This window comes from Ambystoma mexicanum, chromosome 10 (genome assembly GCF_040938575.1).
Source record: "Ambystoma mexicanum isolate Mex_15411 chromosome 10, UKY_AmexF1_1, whole genome shotgun sequence".
Lineage (NCBI taxonomy): Eukaryota > Metazoa > Chordata > Amphibia > Caudata > Ambystomatidae > Ambystoma > Ambystoma mexicanum.
Window position 1 is genome coordinate 105,951,430 of NC_090932.1, and position 21,810 is coordinate 105,973,239.

General features: G+C 46.8%; 1 protein-coding gene across 4 annotated transcripts in view; it reads left to right on the forward strand.

Annotated features, from left to right (window-relative positions):
- Positions 1 to 21,810, forward strand: part of EBF2 (EBF transcription factor 2) — a 250,907-nt gene that overhangs the window by 33,532 nt on the left and 195,565 nt on the right. For all 4 annotated transcript variants that reach the window (XM_069617589.1, XM_069617591.1, XM_069617588.1 and 1 more), the window contains exon 6: positions 13,638 to 13,706. In XM_069617589.1, the coding sequence (XP_069473690.1) occupies positions 13,638 to 13,706 (69 nt within the window). The remainder of the gene's footprint in view (positions 1 to 13,637; positions 13,707 to 21,810) is intronic.

A 21,810-nucleotide genomic window follows, 5' to 3' on the forward strand; every position in this document is an offset into this window, starting at 1 on the left:
TGATGATATGACAGGTTATTTATAACGCGCTTAATACCCAGAAGTTTCTAAGGGCGGACCTGTGGTGCTCCGTGTCGTCTTGTTTCCAAGGCGAGTACGTTGCCCCTCAGCTATCCTCCCGAGACTAATGCAGAAGAAACACACCTATGTGAATTGAATGCTGTGATGGAGGACAATCTATAAATAAACACCAGGACACATCTAAACGTCATCTAAGCCATACCGGGTCACTAATAATGGACACAGTTATAAGTTTGCATCTTCTGTAAAACTACTTGCAAAACTAAGTCCTTGTTCCCCAGTGGGAGCTCCTGGTCACTGGTGAACGCTGGCCACCCAGGGGCTGCTTTTAGCTCCTGCTCATCCGAAATTAAGGTCAATCCCTGTTTGTAGGTTTTCACACGCACAAAGCAAGTAAATTGTGCACATTTCTGAGGGAGACGTCACTAATAGAAGCCATGGATCCGTGCTAGAAGACTCTTGCTGCAGGGTCCTCACAGCGTAGCACCAAGCAGTGCCCATGAACTGGACCAGGAGCCAGATAACAGAAGCTTTACACCGTTGTAAGTGCAAAGTTTGCTCGGTATTAGCATTACGGCAAAGTTTGCCCTATTTTTAAAAACACTGAGACACATTAAAAAAAACATTGCGCCTCGACAAGTTCAGTTTGGCATATTAAAAGCACTAGGGCTGAAATTGCCCTAGTGCTAAAACGATGCATTTTTGATGCATTTTTGCATCAGGGCAAAGTTTGCCCGAGTGCTAATACCATTCCGTATTAGCACTCAGGCAAATTTTGCCCTGGTGCAAAAATATAGTCAACATGCATTTTTTTTGCCCTGGTGTATTTAATATGCCAAACTGCACTGGTCACAGGCGCAATGGTTTTTTTAATGTGTTCCAGTGTTTTGAAAAATAGGGCAAACTTAGCACCAGTGCTAATACCGTGCAAACTTTCCACTTGCACCGGTGCAAAGCTTCTGTAATCTGGCCCCAGGAGACTAGTTGCCACCAGCTCTCGGTGTCCTAAACATCTTTAATGTGGGACTTGGTGTGGTGCCGAAAGTGAGCGCTGCCGCTGAACCAAAGGATTAGGAGTTAAGAGGTTGGCAAAGGCAATGATTTTGCCACAGTCTTGTCGAGCCAATCCATGTAGAGGATAGCAAAACCTTTGTGAAAGTCCACCCACACCATCCACTGATTTCTACCAGTCTTGCCCAAAACTTTCTGGAGAACAGTGATTGCTGACGGAACCTTGAGGTGACCAACCGGGGAAGGTGCCTGTATTTTACCCCTTCTACCAGCCACTGCGCCATAGACATGCCCCTAATAGGAGCAGCGGGCATCAACCGACATGCCAATTTACCAGCCACACATCCTATGCCACCCTAAAGAACTAACTCTACCAACCCAGCTCATTTTCATCTTTTTTTAACCTGCTTCAAAATGGTTGAATATTTTTCTACCCTATCTCCTGTTCAAGGTAAAACCCTACTTTTGTAGTATCTTGGAGCCACCTGCCACCCTTTAGTGCTCTCCCATATATCCCCTTATTCCTGTCCTCTATACCCATCAAGAGAGGGTTTCCACCTCCTTATTTAAACCTCTTCCCTGCGTCGCCACTCAGGTTGCCCGTTCCACATGTTCAGCTCAACTACAGGAAACGTCCACATTTTAAATTAAACCTTGCCCCCCAACTACAAGGCACACATTAAAAAGCACCCCCAAAGAATGCATGCGGAGGAGCTATCATTTTTACAGACACCTCTATAATCACTAGAATTCATACACTGCAACACGGGAGCAGTTGACTGGCAGGTCTTATCAAATGGTCCTTTGACCTGGACAATCTCCATAGGCCTCCCGCGCACGATTCCTTTATTATTGCTCTTTTATTGATTATTGCTTAGGAAAATGACCCTTCCCCAATCTATGGCCGAGGCGCTAGGTTTTCTATCCTAAAGAACCCTTTGCACCTGTTATTGTTTTGAAAAACAGAGACAAAGTTGCTTGTGAAGCCCAGACTATGCAAAGTCCTACAGTAGGAGGGCCCATTTCTTCCAAATAGTCTATTCCTGGGGCCGTGTGGCGGGCCGGAAACTTTATTTTTAAAGTAACAGGACATGCCTACATTGTAAATACACACAAAGTAAACCGTACAATAAAGATCAAATGAAAAACTGCAACACCTGCCTCCCTGCTCAAAAAATCTAAATGAAACGTTGCCGCGCACGGTGGCGGCAGTATGCCACAGCATTCCATTACTGCCACAATGAATGGGAATATACAGCAGATACAGGTGCAGAATCAATGCAAACTGCGTGCCACAGTGAAAGGAAATCAAAGATCATTACGCGCTCTTAGAAGTGAACAGATCACGAAATTGAAGCTCATCTTCCATGATTATATGTCCAAATCTGAGTCTTCTGACCAGTTCGAATTGGGGAGTCTATATCAACAAAATACTCTCTCACTGTCTTCCAAGTGTGCGAAAGGGCACTCTGAATTGATCAGCAGGCATTCTCAGGCAAGGGTCTTGTCAACACTGTCATTAGTTCAAGGCTATGTCTTTGTAGAAAAAAGGCAGAGGTGGGGGGCTTAAAATGTACTATGGTCCTCAAAAGTGGACCATTCGGATAGGGCCTCTTCACAGTACCTTTGGTCTCTTGTCTTTGGGGGTTCTACAGTGTCAAGCTGAGCTTGCATGCGCTTTCGGAGGTGATGATTCAGCATTGAGTTGGTGAGCTGGTTCCTTGGGTCCAACACGTGGTGCGTTCCATGCAGCCAAGGCACGTGTCGCGAAGAAGCTTGGAGAAAGCCACAGAAATCCAGATGAGTGTATCTCACAATCAGTTCAATGTGGGAATCAGGGCCCAGAACTTTTCCTTGACATCTGGGTTGCTCAGGGGGCCCAACCCATGGACTCTGGGGACGAGGTGAGTCCACCACCTCGACATGTTCACTCTAGGAAGTTGGCTGGCCCCTACAGCGGCTCCATTATCCCCAGTGCAGAGACCTGCTTCCAGTGCAGCAGCCAGAGGAGAGGCTGTGCTCCATTGAAATCCCCCCCCCCACTGTTCTCTGGGGTAGATTAGGGGTCAGAGCTCGCCTCTGCCTTGGATGCGCTCGGTTGTCACTGCCGCGGCAGAGGAGTTCAGGACAGGCTGTATCCTCAGCAGAGGTCCAGTGAAACAGGGGGTGACTCTTCCTTATAAAGCCGCAATGTCACAGGGGATTGTTCTAAAGCAAGCCTGTAGTAAGGGGTAGTAAGGGGCCCTTTGCCTTCTTACATCACATCCAGTGTGCTTTACCTGCAGGAATTGGGGTGCAGGGGTGGATAAGAAGTAGCAGAGAGCCCTAACAGAAACCAAGATGGTGGAATCTTTTTCTTAGCCCACCTCTCCGTTGTGGCTGCTCTAAAGCTGCCCCCTTCCATGCATGCTGAATTACAAAATACTCATGTGGTCAGCAGCCTGGTGTGAGTGTGGCTTTTTTTAATGTCAATGCTACCTCTGAAGCACAGGTTCCTAGGAAACCTCCTGGGGAAGGCTCCTGTGCCCTGGAGGAATGTGTTGACCTTCCTCCACGGGGCTAAACGATACAACATTCTGGCCATTGTTCCAAAGATCAGCTGTTGGGACAGTCAGACCAGTCACTAATGCTCATCAGTCATACTATAGCTGTACACTGCTCACAAATCTGACAGAATTGTGATATCAAATTGATTTGGCTGTATAATTGTGGGCTCTTAGTAGTCACTATGCCACAACCAAACATGGCTTATATTATACTTATAGATGTATGTACCACCAGACTAACTAAGGCATACAATTATTAGATATGAGCACAGAGGTGCAGAAGATTATAAAGCCACTTCTGCCTGCATGAACTTTGGGTTTCAGCAGCAATCAAGAATGTATATGTGGCCTTTGAATCGGCCCTTTTCCACTGAAGGGCTGCCATTAAGGGCCTCTCAAGGCTATCTCAGCAAAGGTGCGTGTGTGCACTATCATTTTGGCAATTTATGACAGGGTGTCTAATTAGCAGAAACAGATTACTCGCACCATTTATGTTAATAAAAGAAAAAGCTAGGGCTTTCACACCCTCACAGATGGCAATCCGTCACAGCCTCTATTTATGTTTTACAAATTTGTTATTGATTTGTTAAGAAGGGGAAAAGCCAAATTGGCTTAAGAGAAAGCATCATCTGTGGATCCTTAACAAGGAGTCACAGTTGTAGGCTACCTGTTATCTATCTATCTATCTATCTATCTATCTATCTATCTATCTATCTATCTATCTATCTATCTATCTATCTATCTATCTGTCTGTCTGTCTGTCTGTCTGTCTGTCTGTCTGTCTGTCTGTCTGTCTGTCTGTCTATCTATCTATGATTCTAGCTTTCTATCTAATAATTCTAAGCATATTTGCCTGAAAGATGCGTTTATGGCATCTTTTTGCCTGCAGTCAAAGATGTTACCAAGAGTAAATCTGACTTGCCTTTGACTTACACCTGCAGAGGGCTATTATATTCACCAAAGAGGTTACATTATTAACTCAGCTGCACCCCGTCTTAGTTTTGGTGTAACTCAGGGGTATGTGAGCGTAACTGTGTTACTTCTTCTGTGACTCTCATAGCGCTTTCCAGGTATATGTCAAGGGCCGGTCAAACTTACATCTGGTAACATCTTTATGAATCATTCCAATTATGCTTAGCTCACAGACCCCTGTGCCATACATGCATAGCTGAAGAACATATGTAAAGGCTGGCTTATAGAAGGTAATCTTCACTGTGTCATGCGTGTGTGCAGTTTCATTCTTCGTGAGGGAGTTCAGATTATTTACAAGACAAAACAATTGTAAAGAAGACTGACTAGCGAAAGGGAATCTTGTCACTTTCCTTAGTCACGTTGCAATGAAATGTATTGTAAATATTTACACATTGATTCATGATATTTGAGAAAAATATTGTAGGGAAATGTACATTTTGCCTCTTTGAAATGTGTCACTGGGAATTTCTTAAAGGTATTGGCAAAATAAAGAATATATTAAAAAGATAGAATGCACATTGTATGCACTTGCCTGTGTGTGGGACAAGGCAGCATTTTAAAGACTTCTTGATGATGTAGGTGAGGGGGATTTGTGGTTTTTGCAGTGTGTGAATATTGTCGCGCTCTGAAACACTCGTGTATGATCGCGATATAAATAAAATATCATATCATATACAGCGTTAGTGTTTATGTTTTCATTTCTCTGTAGAAGAGCAAGTCTTAACAAAAGGGGATTGTGCGAGCGGTGACTGAATCTTCTCTTGGGCTATCCAGACCTTTCTGAGTGACAGCCCGCGTGTTCCGTCTTCTGTGCAGAACCGGTCCTCCACCACATCAGTGGGGCTTTTAGTGCGGTGTTTTGCACAACGGTTATGTTTATGACAAAAAAAGCTGTTTTGACATCCCCATGTTGCTTGAGTCAAATAAAATAGCTGCAATTATGTCAGATTTACGGCCCCTCTCAGTCGCTTGCCAGCAGGGACCCTCTTCCATCTGTTTGGTGGGACTTGGAATACCGCACGGCAGATATATGACGGGGGGAACGAGCAGAAGGCCATAGCAGGATCCATTCACAAATGCGAGGGGAGTGGGATGATAAATAATTCACAATAGGCTCTCGTCTTCTAAAGCAGCGTGCCATTCCCAATAAGTTCCTGTTCCCTCCAAGTTATTCTCTCGTTTGTCTGCCTCTTCTCTCCACTCCAAGGGATTGGTTGGAATATCTCTCAGCCCTCTCCTTGATTGGCCACTAGCCTGAGTTGCTACCGCCCCTTTACATTCTACGGTGCAGTTCTGACTCTGCATTGGTCTTCACCATTTCAGTAACCCTTGTTTGCATCAATATCCATCATCTTCCTTCTAAGTCGCCAGTTTGGAACAAGCTCTGCCCGTTCAAAGGTGCTTGTTCGTTTTCTGTCAGCCCGTTTAGATCTAAGAGACGGGCTCAAATCCCTACCAGCCATCTCCTGCACTAAGTCCCTGGTTTGAATCTCCATGTCCTTTCAAATTCACTGGTTCGAGTAAATATCCCCCCTTCGCTGATGTAAGTCACTGGCTCAAGAATCTACAGGCCTGATTTGCTTGCAGACCCAGTTTGAATCTATGCAGAACCTAACCCATTCTAAGTCAATGACTTGAATGTCAACCCCCATTAACATTTTAAGTTAGTGTAATGTTATGTTATGTTAGTAAAGTTTATAAAGCTCTCTACCGCCCGAAGGTATCTTGGCGCTGGGAGCCCACATAGAAAAGATACTGTAGCCTAGAAGAGAAAGGTCTTGAGGGAAATCTTGAATTGTAGACGATTAGAGATTCTACGGAGTGTGAACGGCAGGTCATTCCACAGCTGAGCTGCCACTCAGTGGTTCGACATTTCTGCCTTCTAAGTGATTGACATGACAACCATCTGCATTCTGCTTTAATGCTTCCAGTGTCTGCTGGTTCCAGTAATTCCAAGTCACTGGTTTGAATCTCTTTTCCCATTCTGAATCCTAAATTCCTAGCTTGACTCTCCACTGTCTCTTTCTGCTATAGGTTACTGTTTTGTTTTTACAGCTTGTTCTCGCTTTGAGTCAATGGATTCCATCTTTGCCATTTCCATCCAGTCCAAACCATCAGTTACGTGCTCCACTGGCTCCGCTCCTCCTTTGCCAATTTCTCAAATTGCTACCGCCCACCTCTACACAGTGATACGAACATCGACGCATACTTCCTATTTTACGCCCTGGCTTGACATTTAGACTTCCTCTCTGTTCCAAATCATAGGTTCATGTTTCTTTCTGCCCCTTTTTTCTAAGGTACTGGTTTGAATCACTTTTGCTTTTCTCAGATCTAAGTCAACGCTTCAAGACTCTACATGGCCCACTCATCTGCAAGTCATTCATTAGAATCTCTGCGGCCTCCACTATCACTCCACATTCTCAGGCACTGCTTTCAGGGCCTTCCACCCCTCTCTGCTCCATCCCTTGGAGTCTTTTGGCTGGATGACACTTTCTGGGCTGAACGACAATGCCACAAATCACGCCGGAGAGTCTCCCCTCTATATGCTGGTCCCCTTCATAATCTAAGTCCCATATAATGTTCTGTTTGGATGTAATTCAAGCACATTGCAGGTTTTTGTGATCTTTGTAAAACTCAAAATCCTTAAGAATTGTCTGGAAAATGTACTTTGTAAAAATACTCCATTAAAAAATATACGAGTCAAAAATGAAACACTATCAGCGGGGGACTGCGAACAAAAAGGGGTCCTGGAAATAATGTCCATATTACGCATTTTCAGCAAGCCCAACCCTTATCCTATGAGAACATTTGTAATTAAAATAGGTTACCACACAAAAGAGGCCAGTGTGCAGAGGTCTACTGGGAAATCTTCAGAGTTTTCCCTATAGGCCAATCAACCCCTGACCACTAAAAAGCATATATTGTTATGTTGTAGTACAATTAAGCAAAAAACAGCCCTTCTCATGTAGTATGTTATCTTGTAGATAAAGGTAGGCTAGACCATTGATGGGTACCATACAAATGTGCTGTCACAGAAATACATATTATGATACCTTGGTGACATGTAAAAGCACACAGCCTTTGCCCTTGTGTTTTTCATGATCATTCACCCACCCATCCATCCATCCACCCTCCCAATCCATTCACCCATTCACCTACCCATCCATCCATATTCCAAAATCCCAAATAATTTAGAACTCTCTGTTACAATATTGTACTCAAAATCCTCAAACACAGAGAGGTGCATATTAGCATGTAATATGACATTTGGTCAGCCATATCTCTCTCTATATAAAGCATAATACATGTTAGTTTGGTTGCTGCACTATAATTAAGTTGAGCATAAAGTTCCATAGGAAACCCGAAAAATGAATTGCTAATAACTTTTGACTCATATGATGGATCTGGCTGACATTTTGCAAACAAAATTGTAAGGTATGGCCTTCGCCCCTAGGCCCTCTCCCCCCTGCACCCCCCAGACTGGCAATTTCGGGAAAGATCAGTTAAAAAACAAATTTATTAAGAAAACAAGAAATGCAGTATCGACCTAGTCCCCATTGATTTCTCCATAAAGGAAAAAGTCACATTTGTGCTTGTGTGCACAGTGAAACCCGCTGGACAGAGTTGGACCAGGTACTAAACACCTTGGGCACGAAGCATTGACTCGATTTCTGGAGGGGGTCTGGGGTTAATGCGTCCAGTCGTTTTTTAGTTAAGTTGAGTTGACCAGATTTATCACAACAAAATCCTTGAAATTCAGCGTATGTGGGAAGTCATGTCCAGCTTAACCCAGCGCGCTCCCGTTGATGTCCCCCGATAATGCCATTTTGGATGCCATTGTGGATCCCTTCTCTTATAGGGCCCCTGCTTTTGATGAAGCTGAGGCAAGCATCCATCTGCCGATCGAGGATTGATCCAAAGCAGAGGACATACAATAGACAATACAGCAGTAGAGGAGCAGGGCAAGGACTGTCAAGGGGCGCGCTCCGGAATTTAAATTTAGTTGGGTTTTCAAAATGAAAAACAAAATAGCACATAATAACCAAATTAAATTTTTTAAATTGTATTTGTATTTTTTGATATGCGTATCCATTAAGTCCTGAAAGGCTGGATACTCTTCCTTATTGGCTAGGCTGACACGTCGGCTCAAGAAATTTAATGAGACAGGGCACATTTTTAGAAGCTTGACTTTTCTGATATTTTCTTAAATAAACGTTTGGCTCTATACAATGGTTTTTAAATGTTTGTAATAAAACCAGAATCATTTGAAATCTAAACCTAATTGTAAATGTTGGTAATAAAACCTTAATATTTTGTGATCTGACTCTAGTTACTCAAGATTATATGGACGCATATTGAATCATGCATCTGATATTGATTGGTGATGTAGCCTCTTGAGTAAATTCCAATTGACCAGTTGACAAATGGTTTATACTGGACTCAGTGATAACATATGGGGTTTTGAGGGCTGTAGGGGAAAATTCCAGTTGATTCCAGTTGCACTTTTGAACTGGTCAGAGCCGCTTAATGGTGTCTTTCGGGGCAGTTGATATTTGTAGTAAACCAGTAGAAATTCCCTTGTTTTTCCACTTCACCTGTGTAGTCCAATGTTCAAGAACTCCCCTGCTGCAATAGGATCTAGCAGAGAGCAATCGCAGCTTGTTGCCTGGAATTTCCTTCAGGGAGGCCTGAATGTACACCTGAAATAGGCACCTAGCGGGCCTCTATTGCACCGGTGTGTGGGGGCCTGGGGCCCTGCATACTCATTGTTGAACTTCAAGGGAGTGAATAGATTATGGGCCCTGTTCTGGATCCTCATGCACACCCAGACTGCGCTGCAAACTCAGTGGGAATCTTGCTCCTCGGCGGGAAACCTCAGCATCTGCCCCGGGGCTCTGCGTTTGCGCCTCCTGTTGGTGGAGCTGTTGATTGCCAAATCTGACGCTGTTCGTCTTGAATAGGTGGTACTTCCCTCTTTATTAATCAGACAACACCGAGTGTTCATGCATAACACATGTCTACATAGCATCCACGGCCATGTGTTTTTGAAAGAGGGTTCCAATTACTTCATATCCACCCAAGCTGCACGGGCATTACTTTTGCCTACGTACGTAGAGAGATGAGACCTCTTGAGAACACAACCATCTTTAAAGGGGCAGTCCGGTGGATGAGGTCACAGTCAGCCAGGGACAGTCCGGTGGATGAGGTCACAGTCAGCCAGGGACAGTCTGCTGGATGATGTCATGGTGAGCCAGGGGCAGTCCGGTGGATGATGTCACAGTCAGCCAGGGGCAGTCCGGTGGATGAGGTCACAGTCAGCCAGGGACAGTCCGGTGGATGAGGTCACAGTCAGCCAGGGACAGTCTGCTGGATGATGTCATGGTGAGCCAGGGGCAGTCCGGTGGATGATGTCACAGTCAGCCAGGGGCAGTCCGGTGGATGAGGTCACAGTCAGCCAGGGACAGTCCGGTGGATGAGGTCACAGTCAGCCAGGGACAGTCTGCTGGATGATGTCTTAGTGAGCCAGGGACAGTCTGGTGGATGATGTCATAGTGAGTCAGGGACAGTCCGGTGGATGATATCATAGTGTGCCTGATGCAGTCCAGTGGCTACTGTCATGGTGAGCCAGGGACAGTCCGGTGGATGATGTCATAGTGTGCCTGATGCAGTCCAGTGGATGATGTCAAAGTGAGCGAGGGACAGTCCGGTGGATGATGTCATAGTGAGCCAGGGGCAGTCCGGTGGATGAGGTCATAGTGTGCCTGATGCAGTCCAGTGGATGATGTCATAGTTAGCCAGGGAGAGTCCGGTGGATGATGTCATGGTGAGCCAGGGACAGTCCGGTGGATGATGTCATAGTGTGCCTGCTGCAGTCCAGTGGATGATGTCATAGTGAGCGAGGGACAGTCCGGTGGATGATGTCATAGTGTGCCAGGGGCAGTCTGGTGGATGATGTCATAGTGAGTCAGGGACAGTCCGGTGGATGATGTCATAGTGTGCCTGATGCAGTCCAGTGGATGATGTCATAGTGAGCCAGGGGCAGTCCGGTGGATGATGTCATAGTGTGCCTGCTGCAGTCCAGTGGATGATGTCATAGTGAGCGAGGGACAGTCCGGTGGATGATGTCATAGTGTGCCAGGGGCAGTCTGGTGGATGATGTCATAGTGAGTCAGGGACAGTCCAGTGGATGATGTCATAGTGAGCCAGGGGCAGTCCAGTAGATGATGTCATAGTGTGCCTGATGCAGTCCAGTGGATGATGTCATAGTGAGCGAGGGACAGTCCGGTGGATGATGTCATAGTGAGCCAGGGGCAGTCCGGTGGATGATGTCATAGTGAGCCAGGGACAGTGCGGTGGATGATGTCATAGTGAGCCTGGTTCATCGATATGACCATTCAGTGTCATCTTTCTAATATTAATGAGACCGCCAGGTGTTTTGAAATACATCTTCCAATTGCCCTAGCCTGTATAGTTAATGGTGAGGGATCATGGGAGTCATAGCCTAAAACATCTGGAGTGACATGTCCCAGCCCACCGTTTTTTCTAATGCAGAGTGTATGTCTTATGTTGCCATAATACTTTTCTACCTACAATGTGCTACTATAAAAAGCACTTTATAAGCACTCCCGTTCATGTCGTTAATGATCCCCTATTGTAATTGGTAACACCGTACTCAGCTCAGTTCTCTTCATGGGAATGTAACCTTATATATACAAATTCATCTCAGCAACAAACACTAATGAATGCATTATGTTAAGGATGAGGCGGGGAGTTGGGATGTTTCTAGCGCAACCCCATCACTTTCACACTCCCTCTCTCTCTCGCTCTCCCTTCTCTCTGTCTCTTTTTTCTTTCTCTATCTTTCTCCTTCTATGTTTCACCCCAGCCCTCTCTTACTCTTTCTCCCTCTGTCTTTCTCACGTCGGCCCGATCTCCCTCCACCCTCTCTCTCAATGTTCCTTTCTCCCACCGCTATCTTTCCCTTATTTTTCCTTTCTCCTCTGTCTTTCTCCCTCTTTACCACCTTCATCTTTATCCCCTTCCCCTTTTACGTCTGTCTCTCTCCCCTCTCTCTCCCACTCTCCTCTCTTCTCTTACTCTCTGTATGTTTTACTTCTACACTCCCCCTCTCTCCCTACCCCCTCTCTCCCCTCCCTCACCTCTATCTCTCTCTCCATCCCTTTCTGTTTCACTTTGGCTCTCTCTTGCTCTCCCTCCTCTATCTCCCTATCCCTCTCTCTTCCCCTCTCTCTTTCTCCTCTATCTCTCTATCTCCATTTCTGTTTCATTTCGGGCCTCTCTTCTACCCTCTCTGTCTTTATCTCTTCATAGCTTCCATTTCCAATTTCCTTCTCCTTTTCCCAATACAGTTCTGTTTCACTTTGTCATTTCACCCCCTTATGCCTATCTCTCTTTCTTTCAGTTGTTTTTTGTTTTGATATGTATTTTTACACCCACCTTCATCCCTTTGTTTCAATATTTTCTTTATCACAAACGTGTCAGTTTCACATGACTGTTCTAGTGCGTTCTTTGTTCTATATTTTTAATACTTGAAGCTTTTGTTCTCACATCAAGGGCCTAATTCACAGGCCAGTTTTATAATAGGGACACGCTCTGTGAATCAGGCCCTGTGTATTCTTTGATCGTCTGGCAGGGTGGCACTGCTTTCCTGCCTTCTGTCTTGCTCATTTTCTCTGATTCCTTTCCCACCTTTGCCCGCCCTCCCCACCTGTGTGCCAGGGGCCTGCGCAATGTTGCTCTCATTATCACTGCTCTGTGCACAGAAAGCAAGTTCTCCCAACACACGATGCCTGGTGAGGTCCAGGGTGATATTCTAGTGGCAGCCGGTGCATGTAGACACACGAACACTACATACATTAAAATAAGCGGAAATAACACAAATAACACATGTCTGTATTTGCCATAACTGCAATCAATTGCAGCAATGAACCAGGTGGCTTTCGTGCAGGGCATGAACAGGTTAGGGGCTTAAGAGGGTAGGCAGTTAAGATGGAAGGAGGCAAGGAAGGTAAGAGGAGAGATAGAGAGATAGAGAGAGGGCGAGAGACAGAGAGAGGGGGTGACGCACGAGGTTAAACAGAAAGGGGACAAGAAATGAATGGGGGATAAGGGGCAGGCGATAGATGGAATGAGAGAGGAGATAGGGTGAGATAAAAAGAAGGGGTGAAGAGAGTACAAGATGAGATGGGGAAACAGGAAAGAAGAAAATGGGCAAGACAGAAGGAGAGGGCGAACAAAAGGGAAAGAGACGGAGACTGTGCAGAACTCAGGAGAAAAATGAGACTGTGAAAGGAAGGGAGGCAGGTGAAGAAGGGGGGAGATGAGGGAGGAGAGATTGGCTAACAGAAAGGGCCGTAAAGAGAGACATGGCTGGGGCACAGAAAGAAGCTGGGGGAATGAGGAAGAAAGAGGAGGCAGAGGCATAATGCAAGGGAAAGGATGGAGCTGATAGGAGAGACATGGCTGGGGCACAGAAAGAAGCTGGGGGAATGAGGAAGAAAGAGGAGGCAGAGGCATGATGCAAGGGAAAGGATGGAGCTGATAGGAGAGACATGGCTGGGGCACAGAAAGAAGCTGGGGGAATGAGGAAGACAGAGGAGGCAGAGGCATGATGCAAGGGAAAGGATGGAGCTGATAGGAGAGACATGGCTGGGGCACAGAAAGAAGCTGGGGGAATGAGGAAGAAAGAGGAGGCAGAGGCATGATGCAAGGGAAAGGATGGAGCTGATAGGAGAGACATGCCTGGGGCACAGAAAGAAGCTGGGGGAATGAGGAAGAAAGAGGAGGCAGAGGCATGATGCAAGGGAAAGGATGGAGCTGATAGGAGAGACATGGCTGGGGCACAGAAAGAAGCTGGGGAATGAGGAAGAAAGAGGAGGCAGAGGCATGATGCAAGGGAAAGGATGGAGCTGATAGGAGAGACATGGCTGGGGCACAGAAAGTAGCTGGGGGAATGAGGAAGAAAGAGGAGGCAGAGGCATGATGCAAGGGAAAGGATGAAGCGTATAGGAGCGACCAATGACACTCTTTGATATTGACTCATCCTTTGCTTTTCTCCCTCTTTAGCCGATGCTGTGAAAAGAAAAGTTGCGGCAACAGGAACGAGACTCCTTCAGACCCGGTTATCATTGACAGGTAGGAGCGGGCACCGTTTGGGGTGATCCATCCCAAATTCGTGCTCATGTGTGCATACCTCAGTGACCATCTCTTTGCCTCCTGTGCTGAATTGTAAACGTCTGTTTGTGGTAACAGTTTCAATGCTCACTTCACACATTGCACCTTGACATGAAATCACTAAGCACTGAGCCACCCTCAGGTACAGACAGCAGGTGCTCTTACACAGCTCATAGACCTGGTGCCAGATGAGGAATCCCTAAGCACTGAGCCACCCTCCGGTACAGACAGCAGGTGCACTTAAACAGCTCATAGACCTGGTGCCAGATGAGGAATCCCTAAGCACTGAGCCACACTCAGGCGCTGGCAACAGGTGCTCTTACACAGCTCATAGACCTAGTGGCAGACACCCTCAGGTGCTGACAGCAGGTGCTCTTACACAGTTCATAGACCTGGTGGCAGATGAAGAATCGCTAAGCACTGAGCCACCCTCAGGTGCTGACAGCAGGTGCTCTTACACAGCTCATAGACCTGCTGGCAGATGAGGAATCCCTAAGCACTGAGCCACCCTCAGGCGCTGGCAGCAGGTACTCTTACACAGCTCATAGACCTCATGGCAGATGAGGAATCCCTAAGCACTGAGCTACCCTCAGGTGTTGACAGCAGGTGCTCTTACACAGCTCATAGACCTAGTGGCAGACACCCTCAGGTGCTGACAGCAGGTGCTCTTACACAGTTCATAGACCTGGTGGCAGATGAAGAATCGCTAAGCACTGAGCCACCCTCAGGTGCTGACAGCAGGTGCTCTTACACAGCTCATAGACCTGCTTGCAGATGAGGAATCCCTAAGCACTGAGCCACCCTCAGGCGCTGGCAGCAGGTGCTCTTACACAGCTCATAGACCTCATGGCAGATGAGGAATCCCTAAGCACTGAGCTACCCTCAGGTGTTGACAGCAGGTGCTCTTACACAGCTCATAGACCTAGTGGCAGACACCCTCACGTGCTGACAGCAGGTGCTCTTACACAGTTCATAGACCTGCTGGCAGATGAGGAATCCCTAAGCACTGAGGCGCCCTCAGACGCTGGCAGCAGGTGCTCTTACACAGCTCATAGACCTGGTGGCAGACACACTCAGGTGCTGACAGCAGGTGCTCTTACACAGCTCATAGACCTGGTGGCGGTTATGTATGATGAGGGAGACTTCCCAACATGGCAGCCTCTGAGTGGTTGGCTTTGCCTGAGCAGGCCTTCGGAGGCATCAGCCGGATTGGAAATAATGCTCCTGCAGAGTGCTGTGGCTGTAGTGGGCACATTCCTGAAGCAATTGTGAAAGCTGTGGCCTGTGTGTACAACTTTTATTCTCCGCTGAGAAGCCTATTCTAGGGTCAAGCCTCTCGGGCTGCTAGGCTGGCAGGGTGGCAAGACTGGTAAAGGAATTTCACGATGAAGCAATAAGGGGTGGTTGCACTGCTGCTCATCCTATAATGAAACATTGGCAGTGCCAGGTCCTGGTTGATATGCCTTTGCGCATTGTAGGTGTGTTCCTAGTGGCAGGCGTTACACTCTGTTGATAGACAGGTGGCATCATTGTGGCCCTGTAGAGGGCCCCTGGCGCTGTGGAGGCAACGTTATCGGCCTTTTATGACACAGAGCTCTTCAATAGTTTGAGTCCTCTCAACAACAAGGCTATTATTTATTTATTTCAATATGTTGGCGCTGCACCAGCATACTGCCTTGTGTCTGTTGCATAATGCTACGTTTACCTGGTGCAGTGGGTAAGGCAAAGTGTTGCTCTAATGCAGTGGTCTTCAAATCGGGGCGATGGCCCTCCTAGTGGGGCCCAAAGGATGTCCATGGGGGGCCCAGGCTATTTGAAAAGGGATTAGGATGACTGTTTTTAATACAATAAAGGATTAAGGCAACTGCTTTTAATAGAAATATAAGCAGTAGAAATGTGCTTATATTTTAAAGAGCCTGGGCCCCCCTGGACATCCTTTGGACCACTTAGAGGGGCCCAGCCACTTTTTGGGGGGGGGGAGAAACAATGTTTTTATTCAAGGGGGGCTCTAGTGGATGGCATGGGGATTCCAGTATTGAATTAAGCGCTTTGAAGACTGACTGATGGCGACGCACACGCCCCTAATGTATTTGGTGTCGCGGTCCAGTCCCTGACACCACGGAGGGAGTAGCTCAATCGACAAGGCTACAAGGCAGCTCAGGATGCGGATCTTGCTGTGGAGGGATCTGCGCGGGGGGGTCTTATTAAGTAGGCGGCGCCCTGGTGAAAGAGGGGATCTTATTAAGTAGGAAGTGCCCTGGTGAAAGAGGGGATCTTATTAAGTAGGAGGCACCCTGGTGAAAGAGGGGATCTTATTAAGTAGGAGGCGCCCTGGTGAAAGAGGGGATCTTATTAAGTAGGAAGCGCCCTGGTGAAAGAGGGGATCTTATTAAGTAGGAAGCGCCCTGGTGAAAGAGGGGATCTTATTAAGTAGGAGGCATCTTGTTGAAAGAGGGGATTTTATTAGGTAGGAGGTGCCTTGGTGAAAGAGGGGATCTTATTAGGTAGGAGGTGCCTTGGTGAAAGAGGGGATCTTATTAAGTAGGAAGTGCCTTGGTGAAAGAGGGGATCTTATTAAGTAGGAGGCGCCCTGGTGAAAGAGGGGATCTTATTAAGTAGGAAGCGTCCTGGTGAAAGAGGGGATCTTATTAAGTAGGAGGTGCCTTGGTGAAAGAGGGGATTTTATTAAGTAGGAAGCGTCCTGGTGAAAGAGGGGATCTTATTAAGTAGGAGGTGCCTTGGTGAAAGAGGGGATTTTATTAAGTAGGAGGTGCCTTGGTGAAAGAGGGGATCTTATTAGGTAGGAGGTGCCTTGGTGAAAGAGGGGATCTTATTAAGTAGGAAGTGCCTTGGTGAAAGAGGGGATTTTATTAAGTAGGAAGTGCCTTGGTGAAAGAGGGGATTTTATTAAGCAGGAAGCGCCCTGGTGAAAGAGGGGATCTTATTAAGTAGGAGGTGCCTTGGTGAAAGAGGGGATCTTATTAAGTAGGAGGCGCCCTGGTGAAAGAGGGGATCTTATTAAGTAGGAGGTGCCTTGGTGAAAGAGGGGATCTTATTAAGTAGGAAGCACCCTGGTGAAAGAGGGGATCTTATTAAGTAGGAAGCGCCCTGGTGAAAGAGGGGATCTTATTAAGTAGGAGGCGCCCTGGTGAAAGAGGGGATCTTATTAAGTAGGAGGCGCCCTGGTGAAAGAGGGGATCTTATTAAGTAGGAGGCGCCCTGGTGGAAGAGGTTTCCCTCTGATGTTTCCTGAACAAGGATACACTGAACAGTCCCCCCGGTATGGGAGCAGAGAATTGGCTGCTATTGGAGGATGCAAAGGAGAAGGTTCCTGTTGACTTTGGAAGAGTTCCATCTTGAGTACAGCAACCTCCTTGCTTTCTGTCTTACCTCCCCTTACCCCCCTCCGGCCCCCTACAACCTGAGGGTATAGCACCAAGTGGTGCTGAGGTCTACCCATGTGCCCCATTCACAAACCTTTCATACTGGAGATGTCTTTGCAGGAGTCTTCTTGGTCCAGCCTATGTGCGTCTGTTGCCAAGGAACGGAAGGCTGAATTCCACCAGATCTGTTTTGAAGGGTTTTGCTTGTGGGCATCTCTGGCATCACTATGTATGTGGCATGCGGACTCTTGACATGTTTTATTTCCTCTGCTGGGGCTGGTCTTTCTTCTCATAAGGGATCTCAGTGGTACAGATTTGGGGACGGGCTCAGTGGGACCCCCAATCATCTCTTGGTGCGGCATCCTCTTGCCTAGCACTGCCTAGTCCTTCATCCAGGATCAGACCGTCCACGAGGCATGGATGGCTAAGCACAGGCCGCCTCGACCCAGTGTTCCAATAGCTCCGTTGGAATTGGATTGGCGACCTGGCTTCGAGCCCATTGACGATCCTTCCAAAATCGTACACAGCCGCTGTTGTTGCCGCATTTAGCCTTCTAGAGCGAACAACACAAGTACGACTCAGTGGGAACACTACAGAAAGGCCACATTAATATTACTTCTTGAGCGACCGCCAAAAGCCCCAAAGAGCAGAGCAAACGTCAGATGGATGGCAGCTCGCGCTCCGATCCTTGGGTTTGAGTGTGAGTGTAAGGGGTATTATTCACCTGGCCCTTCCTCCATGCGCTGGAATGCTGAATATCTTTGGAATGCGACAAGTATATCATTATGTCTAATCACTGACCCACAATGTGCTGTTGTGACTGCACCCCACGCCCCCCCACTCATTAAACTCTATTGCTCCCCAGGTAGAATATCGCCCTCTAGATTTGTCGAGTGCAACGTCCCTTGGTGGAGGGGTGGGGGGAGTCGGTTGAAAAACTGTCAGCTGAAAGTATTATTTTCCGGTTCTAGAGGCACCAAACTGTTGGGTTATTGAGAAATATCACAATTGTCTTGTGGGGCAGCCTAACTTGGGCTGAGCCGAAGGGCTTATAAAAATCTTCAACAAGCCGGGCTTCCCGCAACACATCTCCCTGTTTACATTTCCCTAGTACAAGCTTTGCTCCTCTGGTTAACAGTGGGAACTTGTGTCTCATTTCAACACACCTCCATGTTTACATTTCCCTGGGACAAGCTTTGCTCCTCTGGTTAACAATGGGAACTTGTGTCTCATTCCAACACACCTCCATGTTTACATTTCCCTGGGACAAGCTTTGCTCCTCTGGTTATCAGAGGGAATTTAGATGTCCCTAGGACAAGCTTTGCTCCTCTGATTACCGGTGGGAACTTGTGTCTCATTCCAACACACCTCCATGTTTACATGTCCCTAGGACAAGCTTTGCTCCTCTGGTTACCGGTGGGAACTTGTGTCTCATTCCAACACACCTCCATGTTTACATGTCCCTAGGACAAGCTTTGCTCCTCTGGTTACCGGTGGGAACTTGTGTCTCATTCCAACACACCTCCATGTTTACATGTCCCTAGGACAAGCTTTGCTCCTCTGATTACCGGTGGGAACTTGTGTCTCATTCCAACACACCTCCATGTTTACATTTCCCTGGGACAAGCTTTGCTCCTCTGGTTAACAGTGGGTACTTGTGTCTCATTCCAACAGACCTCCATGTTTACATGTCCGTGGGACAAGCTTTGCTCCTCCAGAGGAAACTTGTGTGTTATTTCAATATCTGCATAATGTATACTGCGCCCGATAGTCCTACAGGATGCTTTCTCTTACCACAAATGTGCCCACCCGGTGCTTGCAATCAATTTCCATTTACGTTGATCATACAATAATGCCTTATTATGCCTTCTTCAATATTCGGCTATTTGCAGAGGAAATTGTTCCTGTTATTTGTATTTCTGCAATTTGTTATGTGCTGTGCATATAGTACATTGTGTTATGCTATGTGGTTTTCATGTGCATTTTAGTTATCACTTTGCTAACCTCAGATCACGCCTCTGGCCAGAAAATTGTAAACATTCGTATTCTTGAAATTGTTGCATTTGCACAACATTACATTCCTACTGCATGCCAACACATGTTTTTTGCAACATGCATTGCACACTTTAGCAACTGGGTCCAAGGTTTGTTGCATTTTTGCATTGTTTGCATTGCATGGGATGCATTCTAGTCTTAGAGGTTCGCCTTCCTGAAAAGATTTATTTTTAATACTTTGCTGAAATAGATATGATATGGCATTTGTAACGCGCCTATACACAAGTGTTTCAAGGCGCGAAGGATGATGTCCAGGTGTAATTGCAAGTTCCAGATTGCGCGGGCACTTCCAAAGAAAGGTGCCGGTCTGCACAATTTCTGTTTTTCAGAAACGCGCCGCCCTTTCTGCGTAAAATAACTGATTCCCCAATAGTTTAGTAACCAGAGTTAGACTTTGTGAGTGCTTTTTTCCTTTTATACCAGCCAGAGGAGGACTTCCTGCCAATACTTTAAGCAGAGCTCCAACAAAAAGGTTACAAGGCGCAGGAATTGGAATGGCAGTTTTTCTGGCCCCGTACCAATCTCGTATAATTGTAGCTATTATAGAAGGCGAGAAAGCCTGAGTTGCATCACTCAGTGGGCGTCATTGCAGGTGATCTGATGCAATATGACATGACGCAAGTCTAGCCCCACAAAGGGGCGCATATACGATATTGACGGTACGGCGCGGGAGGGCCAATCGAAGTTGGGTTCTGCGAGAGGGGGAACGGAGAGGCAAAAAGGCTTAGCGAGATCATTCCGTCTTGCGTGATTATCCTTCCGTTAAGCTGCGGCTTAGGTTTTGTTAATTGGGATGGCAAGGGGAACATCTTGCGCGGAAGGCTTATTTCTTGGGGGGAGGGCGGGAGAGGGGGAAAGTGGCGATGGATTAGCACCTTACGATACCAGCTGCCACCCATGCTGGTTCCCGCCAGCATTTCACCAACCCCTCTCGCGGATCCAAACTTGGGCTTTGCTCTCAGAGAACCAGTGGTACCTGCTTCTTTTAGACCCCACCCGCCCACTCCGAATACCCCAGATGGAGCTCTAATCGGTCCTTGTCCAAGGAGGGTGGGATGGCTTTGTCACATTTCCAGGTCACGGCACATGCCCAAGCAGATTTGATCCAAATCAATCAGAAAGCTTGGTCTGGTGGGGGCGGGTGAAGGGGGCTGCATTTATTGCTCCTAAACATGTATTTATCCTGGGGGGCGCTAATCTTTGAAAAAAGAAAGGAAATTGCTGCTTATCCAGGGGACTACTTTCTCTGGCCGATCCCTTCAGCGACTGTAATGGGCTCGCCCTGTTTCTTTTGTGCCAGCCAATGCAGAATGGGTGAGAAGTGAGTGCTTGATGGCCCGACTGGGACAGGGGTTGGTTCTGGGGTGTTACGCACTGGTAGCAGAACTGGGAATTTCAGGAAGAAAGGAGTGAGGCGGTGGATGATGGGATGGGGATGTGAATGCAGGAAGAAGGGCAGAAAACTTGAAAAAGAGCGGGGTATGTTGTGGCAGCGTATGTGAGCTTCAAAAGGCAGAGCGGGCAGCCTGGGATGTGGAGACATCGCAGGGTGCGAAATTGTGATTCACTGAGCGGGAGCTAAAAGCAGCGCTTGGGTGTCGGGCTAGCCTTATATACTACTTGTACCCCCTGGGTATGTCCCCTTTTTACAGTGCCCCATTGCTTCCCATCTCAGTTTGCATTTTATAAATCCCATACATACCTACAAACAGTCATGCTATTAACACCTATATAATAAAAATTGCAGCCTGGCATAATAACGAAATATGCTAATTAGACGTATCCTATATATACACAATTATCTAAGGATGTCTGTGCTTTGGGTTAGACGTGTGCACAGCCCAATACATACAGAAAGCCTAACCTGGAGACCTTGCTTCCCCTCTTAGACCCTACTTTTCTAAATCTCTAGCTCAATTGGGCCCTCGAATGTCACAACCATTTTACCTCCCATCCAAACCTCAAGGCTGTGCCAATGAGTATATATGGTTCATGTTTAAAAACACTTGAAATGTTATGTGAGGTTGTGAAAAATTAAACGAGCGCATACAGCAGTGAGCATTATGAACTTAGTGATTCAAGCTACAAACTATTTATTACATATATGTTTGTCAAATATAAAGGTCTGTTGTCATGCTTATGTTCCCAGAATTCTCTTTGATTTTATGCAAAACAGGCAGCAACCCTCATTTGTGCCTTTCCCCTCTCCAATAGGAGCATTTTGAAAGAGTAAAATAGGATAGTAGCAAACTGTACATCTTTGGCATGGTAACCTTCTATCAGAAAATAAGGTACATGATTATTCTAGATTTGGAATAATGTGCTTTTCTAAGTAAGACAAGTCTTACATTCTACTGACAAGGCAAACGCGGGTACTAGAGGCAGAATAAACGAGCCAGAGACCACCCGAGGAGGCCAGGAGCCCAAAGGCACAGCAAGCCCACTGGCGGCCAACACCCATCGGATTACTAAACCACAAATACCTGAGGCCAATCTTCAATTACCTAACGGAGCCAAGGAATCCGGCTCTGCCATTGCCAACGGGATTGCCCAACCGGCAAGCAATAAACCCATCAGCCATGGGGAACCAAGAATTAATGTAGCCTTGAGAAGACCCGTACGGGTCT